The sequence below is a fragment of the Phycodurus eques genome, chromosome 13 (genome assembly GCF_024500275.1).
Source record: "Phycodurus eques isolate BA_2022a chromosome 13, UOR_Pequ_1.1, whole genome shotgun sequence".
NCBI lineage: Eukaryota > Metazoa > Chordata > Actinopteri > Syngnathiformes > Syngnathidae > Phycodurus > Phycodurus eques.
In genome coordinates, this window is record NC_084537.1 from 16,188,841 (window position 1) to 16,210,875 (window position 22,035).

Consider the following 22,035-nt stretch of genomic DNA (forward strand, 5'->3'; position numbering starts at 1 on the left):
AAAAAAAATGTGACACATTAAAACAACTTACCTTCAAATAGTATAATGTGTGTGACTTATTTTGTAACAAGCAAACTATAGTCTTATGTATTATGTATTTATGCTCCAACTCCAGACTTCATTCAATAGGCCACGCCCCTTAAGGGCACATATCCAACATGAACATTACATTATATACGGCTGTTGCACTTACTTTTTAAACAAGACAGTTAGTTTTTATTATTACAGATGCATGAACACGCTTGGGGGCTGAAACAGATTATTGAAATTCAATTAATTTTAATGGTGAAAATAGATTTCATATACGAGTAAATTATGCTTTGTCTTGGAATTAATGAAGATCGTAAGTAGATGTGCAATAATTAATTGACAACTAATAAATTATCAAATTAAATGTGCAACCATTTAGATAAATCACTTAATCGTTGGGAGGTCATTGTTTCAAGGAAAATTGTCAAAACCCTTTGATTTCAGCCTCTCTGCAGTAAATATTCAGATTTTTGTAGTCCTCTATGTATACTGACAGATTCTTTGTGTTTAATCAAAATAACACATTTACTAGGTAAGTTACTAAATCCAGAAAAACAACCGCCATTTTCTTTCCATTTAGCTGTACTGCATTTTGGGCACGTGAATTTAGGTCCAGCAAAATCACATTCTCTCATTATTTTACACAAGGTAATACTTCTTCTTTTCAAATTATGCTGTTGGGAAACCCCTTTACCACCTCATTTTTGAAAATTTCAATTCAGCTGAGATGTTCTGTGGTTCTGACACATGAAAATGTTTCTCGATTTCGGCATTAAAAAATAATAATAAATCGGCTGAGATGTTCTGTGGTTCTGACACATGAAAATGTTTCTCGATTTCGGCATTAAAAAATAATAATAATCACCGGGTTTTAGGATTCGGTGACGATAGAAAACAATATGATGCCGATTCACTATTATTCTTTTTTTCTGTGTAGTTCGAAGTAATTCTGACGACTTGCTTGCTCTCAGTTTAATCATGAGATGCTCAGATGGCTTGAGCAGACGCCGCCATTGAAAAAACGGAAAATGGCCAGTTTGAACATCACATTTTTGTCTTAACTAATTAACATCTGGGCATTTTCCTATCAAAGAATCAAGGTTTCAGCCACACAATTCCTAATGATTTACAGTGATTTCTGGGCGGAAAACTCTAGGTGTATTTTTGACATAAAATCAAATCCCTATCTGATTCTTACAAACTAGGGCTCATTTTATTCGTGCATCACTGCTCTATCCAATTATGTCACCTACTTTGATATCCAGGTGTTTTGAAAATTTTAGTAACATACCTACATTTTTAAAAACATGCTTTTTACTTTGGAAAACAATGTTCAACATTTCTGCCTTTTTTTTTTTTTTTAAACATGTTACGGACCAAACCAATACCTGAATCATAATCAATTTCTGGAGGAATTTTTTTTTTTTTTAATCTATTGCGAAAATTATTTGCAGTCGTAATATGAATAACCTGCAAGTGACATAGTTTAACCTGAAGTATTCCCAAATTATAGATCAAACTAGTAGCTCTTCGCATTAATCAGTACCCAAGAAGTAGCTCTGTTTCAAAAAGGTTAGTGTGTACATCTATCTTCTAAGTCAAGGTGGCACTGTACTTCTTGTGACATATTTGGATGGTGGTGTGCCGTGATATTTTTCTGATGTAAAATATGCGCCTTGGCCTCAAGAAAGGTTGGGAAGCACTGTGATAAAAGAGTCCAGCTGTCTCACCTGGCCTCCCACCAGTTGCAGCAGGGCTGTGTTGACAGGCAGTTGCTCGATGTCCGTGCTGATGGCCGTCTGGTCAAAGGGACAGGCCTTGCGGTGGAGCTTGTTCAGGCACATCTTGCAGACAGTGTGTCCGCAGCCCAAACTGATGGGCCGCCGAACGGTCTCCTCAAATGTCTGTGTGCAGATCGGACAGAGCAGGAACTCTGTCCACTGTGGCGCTTGAACTGGCATGATGATTATATGTGGGTGGCGACGAGTGCGTGCGAATGTGTATAAACTATGACACAGGGGGGAAAAAATATATAATAATAATAATAATATATGAAAGATTCCACTGGAATCAAGATTTGTTTTTCTTCCGAACTAAATGTCCTCACACATTGTGGATTTTGGGTCACATCACACGATGAATACTGGGGAGAGAAAGAAAAGAAGAAAAAAACACATTTTACTGTCATTAAACACCACAATGCATTTACATTGTGACACATAACACCCAATAAACCATACTCACAACATTTAATTAGCAAATCCTCTCTCTATTTAAACGCTAGATTGATTTAAGGGAGGATTTTGTCGCTACTTTAGCATTCAACAACATCCAAAGGAAACGCCGGAGGTAGTAAGGTGTCCAAACTGCAACTCCGAAGGATTGTGAGGAACTAACCGTACGGTTCCAAAACAACTCGCTTGTGTGGGCCTACTGAGTCGAGCTGCTCGCCGCTGAGGCTATGGACAAAGGGTGCTTGAATTAGCTAATAGCCTCTCTACGCTATCCCCAACTTGTTGTGAAAGCTGACGTTTGCCACTAGAATTAAAGTAGCAATAAGCCGCAAGCATTCTTTGATTGTAGGCTCCAGTTGTCTACTGTCGTAACTATCGTGTCACACGTACCGAGTGGTTAACTGATAGAAAGCTCATACTCAGCTGATTTACGGGGGGGCAATAGCTTACTAGTTAGCACGGTACGGCTATGGGTGGCTAAGCGGTCTAGCGAGCTAACGTCGTGACAATTAACAACTTAAGTTACTTTATATGCTTACATTTTTCATCGGAGGGTTATGACTCGGCCATTTACACACAACAACAACAAAATCGACGTGTATTTGGCGTCGTTACGGGCCGTGGGCGAGTATTAAACAAGAAAACTGGACGAACCACAGAGAAGTGAAAGGAGATTATGTAACATTGCTACACCAAAGCATCCCAAAATTGCTTTTAAATGTGTCGTTACTGTTAAATGCAGAAAAAAACACAATAGGGAAGTGCTTTCGTCACGTATTGGAGACACTGAACACAAAATACTCCGGTCGCTAGGCTGGAGACGAGGAATGCTAACATGCTAACGAAGAAACCCAGGCGAGCCATAGCTGGGCATCGCAAATAGAAGGGAAACAGAAACACACAGCTGCAAACATTGCCCATGAATGTTCTCCGCAACGGCGCCGCTACTCACTCATTCCAAACGACTTGGAAGATGTTCATCTTCTGTAAAGAAAATGCGATATTTCCTTGCCATGTCGACGGTGCAGCGCAGCCGCTGCCGAGGGGGGTTTTGTCGGGGAAGGGTGTCAACTCTCCGGGGCGAGACCAGACGGGGATAGCCGGTTACAGCTAGCTGAGGCGAGTGCGTGTGCGTGTGCGCGTGCTCGACGAGCTAAGGGCTCCCCCGAGTGGCGAGTTGCTGGAGCTGCGCTCGAGGAAGACCCAAAAGAAAACAACTGGAGATGCCCGTGCACACACACACACGTACACACATGCGCGTGCGTGTGTGTGCACGCATATGACAAATTAGATATGAAAAAGAGGGAGGGATGCATATGGATTGGGATCAGCTGTTACAACAAATAAGGCGCACGCATTCTTGTCTTGTTTTTCGATTATTTTACACCCTACGGATTAAAGAGCTGACAACTATCCCTTTTTGTTATTTAATCCTCATTGACATATCAATGTGCGGATCACGCGTTACGCAACAGAGGAGCTCCGCTCGCAAAAGCTGCTACGCGAGGAAAGGGTGAAATTAAAGCGGATATTTTTTTTGGGGGGGGGGGGGGGGGGGCTCCTGCTGTAATCCCGCTGTGATAATTTCTGAGGGTGGGATTACCGCACCAATCACGCCAGAGGGACCGACCTGGTTCGGCCGGTTGCAGCCAGCCAGTGGATGCACGTCATGGAAGTGGAAGAAACACTGGAGGAATGTTTTTGCAATCCACTCTTGGACCTGAGATTTTAGTGTGACTCTATCAGAATATTACGGTAATTTTCCTCATTGATAAAATAGCATGGCGTTCCTGTTTTGTTTGCTGTACTTCGTTAACATAGTTTGCAGGGTTCTTATCAAATTTTGTGTATGATGACTTCATTCCAAAGCATTCTTTGTCCTTTTTATTATTTTGGGTTTGCGTGTAAATCACTGCTGGTGTAGTGGCGCACTCGCCTGACTTTGGTGCGGGCAGCGTGGGATCAGTTCCCACTCAGTGACGGTGTGAATGTGAGTGCGAATGGTTGTCCGTGTCTATATGTGCCCTGCGACTGACTGGCGACCAGTTCAGGGTGTAGTCCGCCTTTCGCCCGACGTCAGCTGGGATAGGCTCCAGCGCCCCGGGACCCTAACCAGGATAAGCGTTGTTGACAATGGATGGATGGATGGATGGGATTGCTTGTTGGAGAAGGGGATCAATTGCATGCAGCACTTGCTTATTCTCATTCTAGAGGATTATCCTGCAAAGTAGTCAGTGGATGAAGCAACGTGACCGAATTCATGTTTCATATCTCCTCACCGAGCATATCAGATAGGAATTTGTCATTTGGTGACATTTATTTTATTTTTTTCCCATTACAACAGCACACGAGTGGTACTTCATTTTGCATGAGCAGCCAATGGAGGAGGAGAAGGTGGCGGGGGAACTTCAAACAGAATCCGACCCGGTTCTCCCGCCGTCCTATCCGGGAAGCGGGGGGAAACTGGATGCCGTCGAGCCGCCGGATGTCCCCTTCAGGCTGCAGCCTACTGGGAAAGGTCAAATTGTTGCCGCTTCGTGTCAGTCGGGCGTATTGAGCAGCAGTGACGAAGAGGAGAAAAAGGAGGAAGTAGAGGTGCAAGTCAGGTTGGAGATCCACAGCCCACCGGTGGACGCACCGGTGCAGCTCCAGGAAGACGAAGAAGACAAGAGCGAAACACCTCCTTGTTCCCCCTCTGCCATCCTACCTGATAACTCCAATAGTAGTAAAAACAACCTCATCACGCCTCCTCCACCACCTGTGCTCTCCTGCTCCATCTCAACCCCGAGCCCTCAAACACCTCCCCCTGTCCTCACATCCAGACACTGGGCACCCCCAAAGGGCTTCTGGAGGGTCGCCCGGCCGGAGACGTTGCTTCTAAACGGCGTGGACCCCCATAACGTCTCCTTCGCTTTACCCTGCAAGGACGACACTCAAGGGGAGGACAAAGCAGCAGGTCTCGGAGGCATTGTGGGAAATGACACCGAGGCGTCGTCCGAGGTGAAGTATCTGTGTGAGGTGGACAGGCATGATGGGGTGTGCACTTCTCTGCAAGGCAGGGGCCTCTGTGCTGATGAGAATGAGAAAGTGAGGCAAAGCGACATCTACGCCAAATTGAAAGAAAGACAGCAAAACTGCAGCGATGGTCATTATGGAGATGCAACAGACACTGTGGATTATGAAGGTACGTCTGAAGAGAAAGTGCAAGTCTAAATCAATGATTCCTAACCACTCTGCTGTGTGAAATTATCCAATTTCACTTAATTCAGCAAAACAATTTTGTACAAATAATGTACTTTTGTCCATCTATCTATGCCAGCCAGCCACATGTAGAACAATTAAATGCTCTTCCATTAGATGGAAGAAGGTAAAACTAAGCTGTGTATCTACCTGTTGTCATTCAGAATTAAGAAATATAGCTTTGTTCAACTAATAAACAGGCTCAGGTTTCTCACTCACTAAGTACATTTGTAAGTAAAATATGTGCCTTGGTTCAAAAAAGGTTGGCAAAGACTGAGCCAAATGCAGAAAGGATGCAAATGTTATGTGGTTTTGACTTTGTTGCTTTTACTAGTGATTTACTTCGCATCAGAGGCCTTTTACACAGTGGAAATCACCCACTTTACCTCTTTTAAATACAGTTTTTATAAACAAAAATGGCAGATTTTTGCTCCTATTGAAATAAGTGCTGCAATGAAGCCAAAGAAAAAGCAAAATGTGAAAAATTTGTTAATCCTTTGATGCAATCTGGATTGAGGTAAACAGCTATAACATGAGTGGAAGAAAAATAAACAAAAAAATGAAGCACAAAACTTGATTCTACTGTCTTAACTCATTTTATTTTTTTTGTATATTTAGTTTTACAGTTCAAAAATACATATGTATCATATTTGACAAAATATACCTGAATATACATTTAATAAATATACAGTATAACAAGTGTTTCGTAAAAATCAGAAAATATTTTTCCGCAATTTGTCAAAGAATGTTTCCAAAAACAATTGGAGTAATTTTTGAGAATTATCCCAGATAGGCTCCAGAACGCCCAGAAGTAGTCATCACTGGCATGTAAGTGTTGCATAAGAGTGCAATAATATGGAACATGGCACATTTCTGTTGAGCAGATGTGCAGATGTGAGAGATGTTGATGTTGCTATTATTAGCAAGCAGGAGCTGTGGGGGAGGCGGCTCTGTCTCCCTTTATCACTGTTTAGAATATGTAATGTTTTTATTGTACTGTATATGTCAATTTTAGAATGAGAGGAAAAGCCAAACTGATTCATTGTGAACTCGACTGGTAATAAAAGCTTTATTATGTACAGTACAGTATGAAATTGTAATACTACACCACTTATAGTACAGTAATCACTTTGCTGGACTACAATATCCAACTAAAGTAGCACGAAGAAGCGCAGAGCTAAAAAAAAATTAAAAATAATTATAATAAATAAATAAAAAGAACTGAAATACAAAAAAAGGAATTGTGGAGTGCTGCATTTGTCTGAGCAAGTGTTTCTTAACCCGGTTCCGATCTAATCCCAGGGGTTGAGTCAGTCGGTCATTCTCCGTTGTTCAGACGAAGGTCAAGACATGCCTTTTATTGCTCAGAAAGCCCTTTGAGTCATACCGTTTGTTAAAACAAATCTTCACGAGCAATCCTTTTCGAGGATGGCAGTCATAAAAACGAAAAGGAACTGACTTTGTTGCAAAAAATGATAAGAGAGTGGCACTTGCCAAGGTGAAGCTGTGTATTTCCGAAGTTGTCTGTAAGGCAACAGCAAAAGTCACATTGATTTTCAGGAAATATTCATTGAGTTTTAATAAAGAATATTGTATCTACAGTATGTTTCGAATTGGAAAAAATATGTTTGAACAAAAAAAAACAAAAAAAAACTATGTACTTAAAACTGTACCGAAATAAATGTTTGAAAAGAAATTTCTAAAATGTTACATGCGTTTAGAGTTAAATTTAACTGAATTGTGCCTCACAAATGTACTTTACTGGATTAAAAAAAAAAAAAAAAGTTTAAACGACTGTAGTAACAATAGGCACAATTTGAACATTTAATTCAGTAATTCTGTCGCATAACACTAGAGGGAGCCTGTGTTCCACACTTTGGGGATCACTGGCATAAAATGTACGCCGTATAATAATAAAAACTCAAATCAACGTACACATCTCTTTTTGTATTTCTGGCAGATCAGGCTGCCCACGGCAGTTCAGAAGACTCAATCATTCTTAAGGAGCTTGAGCCCTATTTGAGGTGAGCATAGAGTTCATTCATTTTGTAGCATAGGAAGTGTGGCACGACTCATGTGGTGTATTTATAGCCTCTTCTCATAACAGGAACATCACACTTCAGATTGTGTTAGTCAGATTTGTTCTAAATATTGTGTGCCAAAGAAAACCAAAATGTTATTGACGACAGATGTTTTGGGTTTTTTTTCCAGGGTATGATTCACACTCGATAATAATATTAAATATGCCTTCTACATGCACACACTCAGTGACTGATGGTGACATTTCTCTTTGATTTATTTTCCTACTTTTGCTGTCATTAATGGACAGTGGTAGGAAGTAGGTTTGTTACTGTACTTAGGTAGATTGTTCAGGTATTGGAACTTTACTTGAATATTTATTTTTCTGACTATTTACTTTCACTGTCTATGTTTGAAGATGAATCAGGACTTTTCTACTCCCTTACTTTGGCAAAATATATATTACTCTTTTCAACCTGAAGAATAAGTAAAGTCAGCCGCTGTTGAAGCTCTTGAACTTCTTGTCAGAACTGCCGTCATCCTCTCCTCCGTGACCTTCCTTTTTCAAAATTGCAGCCACTGCTCGTATCTTGAAAAAAATAAAAATAAAAAAATAACTGGCTCAGATCACACCAATTTTAATAACTTAGGCCCCATTTCGAACTTGCCTTACATCGGCACGATTCTGGAAAAAAATAGTTGCCTCTCAACTTCACTCTCACCTTACCCTTAAGTGTCTCTACGAGCCCTTCCAGTCCGGCTTCCGTCCCCGCCACAGTCTGGTCTTTTTTCCATCCTCGACAAGAAACTCCTCGCCATTGTTATCTCACATACACCCCTTCACTGGTTTCACATCTACTGTATCTCTCAGACCACTCAGTGTTTATTCAGCTCAGATTTTTTAAATCCGATCCCTCCCCAGTTACTTCAGGGCTCCGTTCTCTACATTTCTGGTCAACTATGTTCAATAATTCATTCCTCTTCCCTTACCTCAAGTCTTTCAGAAATCTAATCCTGGTTCACTTCCAATTTGTTGAAACTCGACAGCAATAAAACTGAATTTCTCCACATCGGGACCAAAACCACCCAACCCAAAGTTGACAGCTTCTCCCTCGCAATTGACAATTCCTCAGTCTGCCCTTCCCTTCAGGTTAAGAGTCTGGGTGTTCTCTTCGACAGCTCTCTCGTTTCACTCTTATAAATAACATTGCCCAGTCGTCATAATTTTACCTTCGCAATTTCAACCCGCTCCGTCCCTCCCTCACCCACCACGCTACTGCTATTCTCGTCCACAGCCTCATCACTTCCCCGCATCGCTTCCCTGTAATTCTCTTCTGTCTTCCTACAAAATCACTCTGTAAGTTCCAGCTGGTTCAAAACTGCAGCCCGTCTGATTATCAAAACACCCATTATTGCCATATCACCCCCATTTTACAGCAACTCCAGTGGCTCCCAGTTACATACCGAATTCAATTTTACATTTATTTTAAACACATTCATGGCAATTCATAACCTCGGTCCTCCTTATCTGTCCGACCTCCGACCTTCTCCATATCGCCACTTCTGTTCGCTCCCTCCAATCCTCCTCTTCTCTTCATCTTACTGTGCACCGTTCGCCTCAGCACCGTGGGAAGCAGAGCTTTCAAACACTCTGCTCCCAAACTCTGGAACTCCCTGCCACCCATAATATTGACTTTTTTTTTCTACTTAAGCACAGAGGGCGAGGACTTTTGGCATCGCTGCAATTGTAAACATTGGCACCCACTTATTACATCATGACTTGCAGTTTTTACACATTAAAAGCAATTTGTCTCAAATGAAATCGGACAAACTCAAGGTGAATGTTATCTTAAAAAAGACCGCATTTCGGTGTTAGGCTTATCCGACTACTTGAATCATTAATCTCCCACTTCAATTCCAACAAAGGTGACATTTTTGCAGCCATTATCATTATTAGTGAGGGTATTATTGTAACAGTGATTAGAATTTGTAGACTGGAACAGATGGTTGACCAAAACAGGCACCTTGCCATTCCATGTTTGTCAATGTTGGTTGGGATGAAAACATTGCCACGGCAAACTTTAATCTAGTGAAAAACAGTATGTTCTCCCCTTCATACACATTGGCGAATGAATCCCAGTGTGTCCATGACAAGGATAATCCACATGGTGAGTGTATCATGCTATCTTTATCGCTGGGCCAGGGGATAAAGATGAATACAGACGATGAAGCACAATGCAGAGCAGCTTAGCTGTGGGCCATAAGGAGGAGGAATGGATAGATGACGTGTGGCTTTGCCGCTTTACGCCAGTGCCATGCCCCGGCCTATCTATGGTATTGCATAAAACAGCTTCTGGAAGCTTAATTCACTCTTCATTCAGTCAATCTATGGAATTTGATGTGGTTGGATACTGTATGTCGCTACGCAGAAGCATTTCATTCATCAAATGTGGCTCTTATGTGATTTTATGAGGAAATGTGTGATTATGACCACGCTAGAGTAGTAGTTCGGTTCCTAGGTTCGTGTATGTGGGTGTTAGATTTTTTTTCTCCAATCGGATTTCAGCCTCTATGTGTTGCCATTACAATCGACACAATCAACCAGAATCAGTAGTGCTAGCCCATGTAACTTATATATGAGCAATGAGACTTTTTCCTTAACCAGTCAGATTTCTAAATCGCCTTACAGGACCAACAAGCTGGCCCACAACGGTCAGCATTTTCCTGTCCTCTGATTGGTTGGCCAGAGCAAAACTTGTTATTATGATAGAATGAACTAAGGTGAACCCACACCAGAAAGTTAAGGTCACTTCGCCCTGTTGTGTGATTATATATATATATATATATATATATATGTATATATATATATATATATATATATATGCAGTACAGTATATGAGCTTCCTTTTAAGGGAATATCCAAGTTCAACGAGCAAAGCATGTAGTGATCTATTACATTTGATATACAGTATGTCTGGGTAGGATGATGTATTTTTAAATAAATATTGATTGTGAACTGCTCCAGATGTACGTGGCAGAGTTGCGTGCTGTTATATATTCAATTTTTGTATAGTATTGATCATTTTCAATAATTGAAATAATACCATAGTGGTGATATTAAGAGTAGGATTAAGTCAAATAAGTCCCCACTAAATGCCCAAGCACCAAATGCACAGCCCATCACTGCCACAAGCATATAACTAGGTGGAAACAAGGCCATATATTCACTTCTCCCATCCACATCACTGTTTTTTCCTAACCAACATCTTGTATCACGTGTCTATCAATGTCGATGTTTAGATCGCTCCTGGTAATCAGCGATGATGAACTCCCTCTGAGCCCAAGACACGAGCAAGCCAAGCGTCTCCTGGAGCGAGCGCGGCTCAAGGCTCGCTCCAACCATGTTAAAGGTGACCGTCCCAGCAGACGCTCCCATTCTGATCCCAGATCCACTGTGTAAGTTGACTGTGTCCTAGAAACTGGAACTAGAACTGTATTCACTTTTGTGATCATCCATGTCACTGGTTTACTTATCGCAGTAAGAAGCAGCAAGTCGAGGATCACAACCCAGCATCGGTGCAGAAAGCCATTCAAGCCAAAGAGGATCACATAGTTCAAAGTGCATCTGGTCCCCTCCTCGTCCCTGATCAAGGAGACACATCACCTGGGGATCAGGCCGTTCGATCCAGACGGTACGGCTGCTCACCTACTCGGGTACGCTTTGAGGACGAATCAGAGAGAGAAGCAGAGTCTCGGTACTTGGACAGGGTGCGACAGCGTGGCCGACCTGCTGTGCCCAAATCTAAAAACAGGGACAGCAATACGGATTCCAGCAGTAGTGGTTCAGAGAGGAGGAGTCCCAGGAGTGTCTCTATGGCTCCTCTACTGAAGCAAGACATGGGTGTCAATGCTGAAACCACGACGGTGATCAGAGAGATTATAGTCCTGGTGAAGAAATGCGAAGCATGTGGTTCTGTCGTGAGGGAACCTCAGCCGGTCTTCTCACTAACAGATCAACAGATCATAGAGTCACAGCAGACTGGAAACCAAGCGGACACGAGGGGCAGAACGGTTCCTTGTTGGGTGCCTCCGACCAAACCGGAAGTCAGCACCCGCCCTAAAGCTCCTCTGACGGTCACATTTGCGGGAGCTTTCGTTTTGGGGGAGAATAAAGAAAGCAGCACAGGCTGGAAATCATCAGGGTTTGGGAAGCTCAGGAGAAGGAGCAGGAAAGGAGAGAGTCGACTGGAGTCTGGAAACGGTCCTTATGGTCCATCCTGGGCTCAGAGGCGTAACTCCAACCCCAGGAACAGAGTCAACTTGAGCAGAGCTGTTTCCTTTGCACCAGACAGCCCTGTGATGCTAGAGCCACGTTTGCTGGGTGCCTCCGGTGGAGTGAGGGAAGCGCCCACCCTGCCTATCAAGTCTGCTCTCAAGTCAAGCTCGAGGAACCGCTCCGCCGCGGGTCAGTCGACCGTACAGTTCCAGATTGCTTCCAGCCAGGGAGGTGAAGTTAGGCCTCAGAATTTGGCCCTCTTCGATTGTCCAGAGGCAAGAAGGGAGTCGCCTGGGTCTGTAGTGCAAGGAGCCCCAGCGATAAGCAACCCAACGGCATGCATAAGGCCCTCCACGCTGAGGTACTCCCCTGCTCGACTCAACCCAGACATGCCAGCTGCTGATGTCTGGGATGCAAGTCTAGATGGAACGGGTGAGTGCACATGAATACAGAATTGCATGGCTCACACAGTTAAGAGCTTGTGCTTTTAACACGTTGTTAAGCACTTAAGAACATGCACTACGCACAAAAAGTGAGGGTTATTTGGCTTTTGGGTGAAATTTCAGGATGATTCTTTAAAAACAAACTCCTGCAGCACCTCCTCTGTGTCGTAGATCAAACTTTGACAGTCGTTATGATGGCCGCCTGCTGTTCCCGCAGTGGACTGTTGAGGTGTATGTCAGACTGCGGAGAAGAGCTCCCTTCACATTCTGATAAGAATGAGGGTGCCGGGATGCTGAAATTGTAATCTCACAATCACAGCGTGCACGACATCACACACACAAGTTTCAATGTAAACAAACAACTGCAGTTTTCTAACAGCCATTAGTTCGACCATTGGCGAGTAACCCATAATAATGAACGAAAGGAACGGTTCAAATCTCCTTTGCCATTTAGTAATTTCTCCCTTCACTTAGGCTTTACATTTTTAGGGAGTAGTGTGCAATTACACTTACACTTGAAGGACAGTCATTCAAAATGTCGCATATTCTTATATTTGTCGGATAAAGAGTAGAAACTGAATCTAACTGGTTGGGCTCCAATGGAATACCAGTGAGCAATGTATAGTGTACTGATGCTACCTCAAAAAAAAAAAAAAAAAACATTCTCACCTTTGATTTAAACTTCCTGGGACATTCTGTGTTTAATACCATTAGAAATCAATAGACTACTTGCTCTGACATTGCGGCACATTGACACTGCATACATCCCTTCCAGTCTACAAATCCAATTGCAAAGGCTAACAAAATTGTTGAGTGTGCAGGACTCAACAGACAAAACATGGACACGCTTCCATGCTGTATCTAAAAATACTCCCGTTGCAATGCCAGGGAGGTAATATCAGATTTTTTTTTCAATCCGTATATATTGTTGTGGTTTTACGTACAGGAATGGGGAGCTGTTTTCCAAGATTCAATCAAATAGTTTCAACAAATGTTTGGCTTTTATCTCACGTTGAGAAAAGAATACTATTATCTTGGGGTTTGTACAATATCGTCATTCTGAGCTGGAATAGCACTTTTCAGTTTCCAAAAGTTAGTCAACCCCATCCAACACAGATGTAAAGATGTTCTGAGGAACAGGTTATTCGACTAAATGTGTGATTCAGAGGAAAGCAAAATCAAAACCTGCTATTTTTTGTACAGCTTAAGATTCCCAATTCTACCTTTTCTGAAAAAAATAACAAATTCCAATACAATGCAGTGTCCCAACTGCAAAGCTATTGTAAGGATTTTAAGTTTTATCTGTCTAGAGATGGTATGATTCAATGCAATCTTAACCTCTCTTTCCTATTCTTTGACCAGTGAGTGCAGACAGCAGTTCTGGGTCAGAGTTCCACCCCGCTATGCGGAGCCTGGCCTTGTCTCGGGCTGAGGATCTCAGAGCTGAGCTGTTGAGAGCCGAGCATCTCAAAGCTGAGGGCGTATGGGAGGACAGCTCAGATGGGTCCAGGTGAGCCGAGACACCGAGACCTTTTTGTCAGAGCTTAGACCTTACATACAACCTGCCTTCCAGTTCTAAAAACAGACATACACATACAGTACAAACATTTAACTTACCAGTAAAGTGTCATAACATTCAAGAGTCATTATAGAGGATTTAATATAAATTGAAATTGCCTCTGATGGGGAAAATGGAGAATAGTAAAGCCCTCCCAATGACAGTGTTCCCGAAGCTACTCCAGAGGAGCTTACAACCCTTGACATACTGTCAACAGGATGCCATTGTAAAAAGCAAGGTTCATGTAGTCAAAGAAATGCTGCCCTCTTCTGGAAATAAAATGCACTTGCAGAATTAATTAAGAAAGGCGCAATGGAACCTCCAAAGTCGAACACAATCCGTGTGGGAATTCATTTATCCCACTTATATCATAATAATTGGCTCTTCAAACTTTTATTGTTGCACTTGTCTGCATTCTTCAAGATAAACTGTTGATATTGTCCTTTTCTAAATACAAAATATTTAGGGTGACTTTAAATGTCATTAAATCTGTTCCTGTTTATAAAAGATAAAGAGTTGAATTTTGTTCCCGCACTTTAACAAATGTGAACCGAACTGTGAACTTAAAACCAAAGTACCTAACGGACCGTGAACATGGACGTACAGTACCATGAAACTGCTAGCAAATATATTGTTAAAGTGTGAGCCTTGGTGCGAATAGTGAAAATCCCTAACTGACACACACCCAAAATAGTTTGCAATTGCCTATATATACCAAAAGATGGCGGCAAAGCACTTTTTTCCGTTTAGACAAGGCTATGATCTGACTAAATGAAGCTCCTCGCTTCACTCCAACATAGTTCCTTGGTCCCAAGATTCCACAAGATGGCCCCAAAGCAGTACTTTATATTAGACATGTCACAAAAACATTGAAAAGGTGAGTTTTGCCATCTCGTGCCATCACAAATGATACCTTCAAAGTTTAGTCTGACTCAAGGAATATTTTACAGAAAATGTTTACTTGAACTCTCGAATTGTACCACATTAAAGGCATTTCTTTTTTGTATGACATAATGTATACCGGCGGCACGGTGGACCACTCGTTAGAGCGTCTGCCTCACAGTTCTGAGGGCCGGGGTTCAATCACCAGCCCCGCCTGTGTGGAGTTTGCATTTTCTCCCCGTGCATGCGTGGGTTTTCTCCGGGCACTCCGGTTTCCCCCGACATCCAAAAAACATGGTATGCGAGGTTACTTGACAAGTCTAAATTGCCCGTAGGTGTGAATGTGAGTGCAAATGGTTGTTTGTTTATATGTGCCCTGCGATTGGCTGGCAACCGGTTCAGGGTGTGCCCCGCCTCCTGCCCGATGATAGCTGGGATAGGCTCCAGCACTCCCGCGACCCAAGTGAGGATAAGCGGCTCAGAAAATGGATGGATAATGTATACCTGTGCTTTTGCAGGAAGCTGGATGGGCGGCCGAAGCTTTTCTTGCGTCGCTTCTTTTCCTCCATCGGCCTGAACAGCGTAGGCAGACTTGTGAAGGGAGGCCGCTCCAGTAGCATGGAACAGCTCAGCATACCCGCCAGCAGGTCCAACACCGTGTCCCCGAGCCCCACGCGCAGACTGCATCCCACCATCCGCATACAGAGGACGCCCTCGCTGCAGACCCTGCACACAGTGAGCAACACGGGTGCTTAGTTTAGTGCCACTGTACCTACTACACCCATATAACCACTGTTTGTGCTGCAAAAACTGGTCTTAAAAAAAAGAAGAAAAAAAAGCAAAATTATGAGGAATCGATTAAAGTCCCTGTAAAGTGCAAATAAATGTCTTCTGAATTTTACACACCACAGTCAAGAGTGTTGTTAACAACCCTGCAAAATGTGAATGATCAAAAAGAAACATCAACAAGTATATGAAAAGAGGCCTGTAAAATTGTGAAATATCGGGCTGTTCTCTCTGCTCTCGGACACTGTGGGCGTGTCCGCCGAATGCGCTGAAACCGCCCACATTCAACAGTCAACTGTCACTGAAATACCACTGCTATGATCTGGAAAAATGGATGCCACTTCGTCTAGCATATTTCTGATGCGTACAAATAACAACAGGTTTGAGCCACAAAAACATATCCACTTATAGCCTTTGGTGGCTGGAACATATCCCACCGGGTTATCGTGACAATGAGGCACTCTCAAGTGGCCCCACCCGCGTGAGGCCTCTGTCCACAGGCTGACTGTCACGTCTGACTTTTCTAACTTCACCTTTATCTGAGTGACGCGCACAAAGTCATGGCAAATAACTAGGCACTCTAAAGCGCCCACACCAGCAGCCTATCTGAAGGGCAGATGCTTTTTCGGGGTGTAAGCATAACTAGCTAGCTAACTGTGTGTCGCAATTGTACCGGATAACCACTGATGCAAACGAAGGCCCTCAAGTTCTTATATAGCGGGGGAGGGAGGGACTCATGCCAGACTCCAAATTGCATCACTAGGCACCGTTTTAGCCATATGCCAAGAAATTTTGGAAAACTGAGATGGTTAAAAACAGTTTAACACTATATCGCCACAGTTGAGTACTACATAGAATACGCACATTTCCAGCACTTATCTTCAAAGGTGTATAATGTATTTCAAACAACATCTCAGAATTCAATTTACAGGGTCTTGAAGCGTAATTAACTGCTAATAGAACCTGTGATAAAATCTCAGTAACAAGTTATAATACCTTAAGCTTTTCAAAGAACAGAAAAAAAAAGCACAAAGTAAGGGAAGGTCTCTTACAAAAAAACTGCCTAGTAAGAATAAAAATCATGACAGATAAAAAAAATAAATTAAAAAAAAAAGCATATTTTGCCTTGATTTGAGAAATATAATTTGGTTTTTTTTTTTTTTTTTTGCAATGTAGTTTCATCACACTAACTGGCCAAATCATTAAGTACACTCACACAATCTAGTGTTGAACTAATGCTAATGTGTGTCTTTTTGCCACTAGGCGCTGCCGCTGGCCCAACTCCGTAAAGCCTCCTCTGTGCAGAGTTTAGAGAGGAGAACAGAGCGTGCAACCATCCTGGGTGAGGTGCAGATACCTTATGGCCTAGCGCCAAGGTAAGCAAACTAGAGAAGCATGGCGTGAAAAGCACTAGGACCCACAACAATATTAGGTACACCTGCACTACCTAATGACATAAGGTGTGAGAGATGTATCAATAATTCTGCCTCCTGTTCAGCCTGTATATACTACCCTTGGGTCAAATTCTTCAGAACTTTAATTTTGACTATCATAGCTATGCAGATGACACACATTTATATCTAGCACTGTCTCCAGATGGCTACAGTGCAATTGAGGTGTTGTCTCACTGTCTAAAACAGATAAATATCTGGATGAGGCTACATGTTCTTCAATTAAACCACAACAAAATGGAGATAATTGTTTTTGGCAATAAAGAAAAGACGATTGCTGTTAGTAAATACCTGGAGTCACTCTCTTTAAAAACCAAAGACCAAGTCCGAAACCTTGGTGTTCTGATAGATTCCGACCTGACTTTCAACAGTCATATCGAATCAATTACTCAAACTGCCTTCTACCATCTGAAGGACATATCCAGAGTGAAGGCTTGCATGTGTCAAGCAGACCAGGAGAAGCTCATCCATGCTTTTAGCTCAAGTAGACTTGACTATTGTAACGGTCTTCTGACTAGACTCCTCCAAAAGAGCATTAAACAGCTGCAGCTCATTCAGAATGCTGCAGCTCGGTTTCTGACCAGAACAAAGAGGTCAGAGCATATTACTCCAATTCTAAAGTCTTTACACTGGCTTCCAGTCAACTTTAGAATAGATTTTAAAGTTCTGCTACTGGTCTATACATCACTAAACGATTTAGGTCGTGAATACATGAATGAACTGCTAATGGCATATAAACCCAGTAGGGCTCTGAGATCGACAGACTCAGGTCAAATGGTGGCGCACAGAGTCCAAAGCAAACATGGTGAAGCAGCATTTAGCCATTATGCTGCACACAAATGGAATAAGTTGCCAACAGAAGTGACGTCAGCCCCAAGTGTGCATGTTTTTAAGTCCAGGTTAAAAACTCTTCTTTTTTCCCATGCTTATTAGAGCATTTCCACTTTTAAATTCTATTTCTTGCACTGTACGCTGTTTTAATTGTATTTTTTCTCTCTTTGTTTTAAATGTTTATAAGCTGTTTTTTCCTTGTTTTTAAATGCTTTTAATCATGTAAAGCACATTGAGTTACTTTGTGTATGAAATGTGCTATATAAATACATTTGCTTTGCTTTATGAAGGTTACATCATCTTCCCAAACTCTTCTTCAGACGTCTTACAGCCATAACTGATGCAACAAATAAAATGATGAGCACAGGCAGAAATTAATATATACGCACTTACTTTCGTGGCTGACCAGTTCCATCTGCACCGGAGCATTATAGCAATCCATTTTTAATAGGGGGGGGGGGGGGGGACTTTAACGTATTAATCACGATGAATTAATTACAAACAACTTAATTAGTTTTTTAAAAATCCGCATTTTAATCGCATTTTGTGTTCCAAACATCGCAGAACCTTGGTCAGTGTGCGATTTTCTGGTACACCCATTACACTGACACACGCCAGAGCTTGGCTACCAAAATGGAGGAATTGGATGAAAAATTGTTGATAGGACTGATGGAAGGCAAATTTCATTTATAAAAAAAAAAAAAAAAAATTTTTTAAATAACCGATCATACATACATACATAAATACATAAATAAATAATTGTCCTAAGTTGGCACTTTAACTTTAGGTCGACTTAATTTTGGATAGGGATATTTTCTATTAGTTTTTGTATTGTTTTGTATTGGAATGCAATTAAATACATTTTTCCAGAGTTAACAATATTCCTTTCTGTGTCAATTATTTGTGTGAGTCGTCCACTAAAATAGATTTAAATTAAACCATGTTGCTTTTTAGGAAAAATGTTATGATACGATTAAAATGCAATTAATCAAGAGGAATTTATTACAAAGGCTCTAATTAATTAGATTATTCTTTAATCGAGTCTCATCTCTAATTTTTACAAAAAATAGCCTTACTTAAGTGTATTTAATTTAACTATTTTCACTCATTATTGTTTAAAAAAACATCCAGACACTCTTGAGGCGACATAATGCCGCACAGTTCCTACAGGGTGAGGGAGCTTTACAACACTTCTCAGACAGTTGAGCAATCAAAAGAGTTATTAATTTCTTGTCAACGCTTTAAATTGGTTAGCAGTGTGTAAAATAACACACAACTTGGGGACAGACCAATAGTATTGAGTTTTGAAAAAATATGAAATTGACCATACATACATGGTTTCCTTCAGCCAGCGACAATAGCGCCCTGTGATTGGCCGCCGACCAGTATAGAGTGTACCCAGTCTCTTGCCCAAAGTCAGCTGGGAGAGGCTGTCACTCAGCCGCTAAGGAGGACAAGCGCTGAATGAGTATCTGTTTGCATTAAGAATGACATGGGCCGAAACAACATAAATACCTGTTCTACCGCACCCCTGACAGCCCCCAACTGGAGCTCCATCGGACCCTGAGTGTTGAAGACATACTCCCCTCCAGAGTGGTTCGACCGGCGGGGAGGGTTTCCCAGGCTTTTCCTGATGGGTCTCTTCTCCTGGAGCTCATCAGACCACCAAACGGTCCCTTTGGTTTTGTCATCTCACGCGGCAAAGGCAGACCAGACACAGGTACATTGTGCACCACGTGTAAATCATTGTTACGATTGTATGCCGTCATTTAATCTGTCGTTGACTTTACTGGTGATTGAGAATTATCTGTACCTCTCAATTTGTTCTTCCAGGTGTTTACGTAGAGAAAGTGGGTGATGGAACCGGTGAAGTTCCCTACGTGGGTCTCCTGGGCGTGGGTGATGAGATTCTACAGGTGAATGGAGAAGTGGTGTCGGGACTCAGTCTGGAGCAGATGACCCGGCTCATGACCCAGGAAAGTGTCGCCTCTCTTCGGATCATGCCGGCCCGACGCAGCCCGCGCTGAACGGCGAGGCGAGCCAGCCGGTACACTGACTACAACTGACCAAAAAGTACTGAATGTTGAAGTCAGTTGAGGAGCTTCATTTCGACAAAAGTAGGGCTTTTGGGGTGGCGTCAATTAGTCACAGCAGGGCTTGGTCGAATAGCAGGGATTCACTGTACAGTATTGTGTACATTCTTGATGGACCACAGGTGAGAGGTGTATATGTTCATATTTAATCCAAAGGGCCAGCAATCATTTACCTGCAGGAACGATGGACAACACAATATAAATATTAAAATGCAGCATCTATATGTATGTACTGTTATCATGATCAGGAATGCTTTAATCCGAGTGACCTAATATGGGGTTTCTCAATTTTGTTCTAAATAAGATCTGACTATAAACTCTATGAACTGTAAATTATTAATAAACAGCAATGGTTTGCAAAGGTCGCCTGCAGCAGCACGTGTTGGCGGACTGTTTGGCAAGCGCAAGCATACTGCCACACTTTATTTATAGTTATCTATTGTTTCAAATGTCACCATATGCTATGCAGTTTAGGACTGGCAGAAGGGGAAGAAATTAAAAGTCTTTAATGAACCTACCAGTCATGGTTTTGGAATGTGAGAGGAAACCAGAGTACCCCGAGAAAACCCACATCAGCAGGAGGAGAGCATACAACTGCACACAGGTGAAATCGCACTCGGAATTTCTAGAGTGTGAGGCAGGCATGCTAACCACTAGCGTAATATGCTGCTTGGAGTTAAATGCTCATCATTTGATGTTATTAGGAGTTCACACTGACTAATAAAAAACAATGATCAAGCAATGCTAAACTATTGAATGTGTATAAACCCAGGGGTGAAGTCATACCCCATACCACAGGTGTCAAATTGGTGGCACGGGGGGCCAGATCCGGCCCGTCACATCATTTGATGTGGCCCGCGAAAGCAAATCATGTGCGTCGACTTCATGTTTTTTGCGGATATCAAAATTGAAAATTGTCTTCACTTCTAATAAAGGTGCGAAATTGCATTTTTTTTTGTTGCCAATACCTCTTTTCAAAGACATTTATTAGTAGTTAAAAAAACATGTTTTTATTGGGTTCTAATTTCAAATCTAGTTATCCATCAATTTGTTGGGTATATGTAATTATATGAGATGATAATTCATTTATATGGGTTCACAGTCATAACCGAGGGAAGTCATAACTACAATGTGGCCGGTGACAAAAATGAGTTTGACACCTCTGCCCTATACTGTATTTTCCTTTGCAAGCATGTGCCATATTGGATCTATAATAAAGATTATATTTAGTGAAATGACAGTATTTGACTGCATAATTGCACAGTGAAACGGTCATGCATCCACTTAACCGAATCATTTTCATCGAAATTATTATTTAGTATTTAATCCAAATAATGTATCTTTGTACATCTATCTAGGCCAGCGGCATATAGTGACAGGCAGAGATGCTGCGAAAGGGCAGGCAAAGCGGACATTTGCCTCAGGCCCTGAGCTGAAGGTGGCCCCGACAGACGGCCAATATTGCTCCATATCAATGACACAACTCGTCAGCGCTATGACGGACTCAGGAATCTCCCTCATGGGGGCCCCTAATAACTGATACTGGGGGCTAGTCAGGGGGCCCTGAGAGAGGGCACATTTTGTTCCATTTCAACAACTCAACTTGAAACCTTTCTAAACACTGCAATGGATTTAGGAATCTCCCTAAGGGAGCACCCTACTACCTACTTGTAATTGCTAATCATTTTGCACATTTCAGGCATATTTTTTCAAGTTATTTAGACAATGTATGTCATGTTTACTTTCAGTGTTGCAAGTTATTTGTTGTTCATCCTATATGTCAGTTATCTAATAAAAATATATTTGCTTTTCTATTGTCCTGTTTTTTTTAAATTTTATTTTATTTATTTTTTTGGGGGGTTCTACCATGGTCCTTGCCTGGTGCCCCAAGGTAGTCTAGAAACGCCCCTGATGACACGTGACAGGCAGAATAATGAAATGCTCTTCCACTGCGTATGCACTACTTTTACAGCAGAATAAAAGCTTCGTGTTCAACTTAACAGGTTTCACACAGTAAATACATTTGTGTGTAAACTGAATGCACTTTTTGTCTGGTGGTGTGCCACGGTAAAATATGATAAAGGTTGGAACAAAAAAAAAGCATTGACCTTGAGCATAACGGTGCAGAATTTTAGTGTGTTTTCTTACGTGTACGTTTTAGATCCTGAAGCACATGCAGTGCAGGATGCAGG

At 41.9% G+C, this 22,035-nt stretch overlaps 2 protein-coding genes across 8 annotated transcripts in view; one reads left to right on the forward strand and one right to left on the reverse strand.

Annotated features, from left to right (window-relative positions):
- Positions 1 to 3,375, reverse strand: part of rc3h1b (ring finger and CCCH-type domains 1b) — a 20,392-nt gene extending 17,017 nt beyond the window's left edge. For all 5 annotated transcript variants that reach the window (XM_061693541.1, XM_061693543.1, XM_061693540.1 and 2 more), the window contains exons 1-2: positions 3,217 to 3,375; positions 1,761 to 2,173 (exon numbers count right to left, since the gene is read on the reverse strand). In XM_061693541.1, coding sequence (XP_061549525.1) covers positions 1,761 to 1,991 — 231 coding nt within the window. In that variant the 5' untranslated portion in view covers positions 1,992 to 2,173; positions 3,217 to 3,375. The remainder of the gene's footprint in view (positions 1 to 1,760; positions 2,174 to 3,216) is intronic.
- Positions 3,376 to 3,881: 506 nt separating this feature from the next.
- LOC133412049 (uncharacterized) lies at positions 3,882 to 21,620 on the forward strand. 3 transcript variants are annotated; one of them, XM_061695063.1, is made up of 10 exons: positions 3,882 to 4,019; positions 4,609 to 5,448; positions 7,465 to 7,528; positions 10,824 to 10,979; positions 11,063 to 12,231; positions 13,605 to 13,752; positions 15,201 to 15,417; positions 16,732 to 16,844; positions 19,289 to 19,470; positions 19,584 to 21,620. In XM_061695063.1, exons 2-10 carry the CDS (start codon positions 4,644 to 4,646, stop codon positions 19,775 to 19,777), a joined length of 3,048 nt encoding a protein of 1,015 aa, XP_061551047.1. In that variant the 5' UTR covers positions 3,882 to 4,019; positions 4,609 to 4,643; the 3' UTR covers positions 19,778 to 21,620. The 3 variants fall into 3 exon arrangements, with proteins under 3 accessions (XP_061551047.1, XP_061551050.1, XP_061551048.1); XM_061695064.1 differs by lacking the exon at positions 3,882 to 4,019 and having other exon boundaries at positions 4,410 to 5,448; XM_061695066.1 differs by lacking the exons at positions 19,289 to 19,470; positions 19,584 to 21,620 and having other exon boundaries at positions 15,201 to 15,430; positions 16,732 to 16,833.
- Positions 21,621 to 22,035: the final 415 nt, after the last annotated feature.

Bases quoted from the DNA above. Each gene is read 5' to 3' on its own strand.
- LOC133412049 (XM_061695063.1), top strand. From the start codon at position 4,644: ATGGAGGAGGAGAAGGTGGCGGGGGAACTTCAAACAGAATCCGACCCG. The intron at 13,753-15,200 runs GTGAGCCGAGAC...GTGCTTTTGCAG, and splicing joins GACAGCTCAGATGGGTCCAG to GAAGCTGGATGGGCGGCCGA. The intron at 15,418-16,731 runs GTGAGCAACACG...TTTTGCCACTAG, and splicing joins CGCTGCAGACCCTGCACACA to GCGCTGCCGCTGGCCCAACT.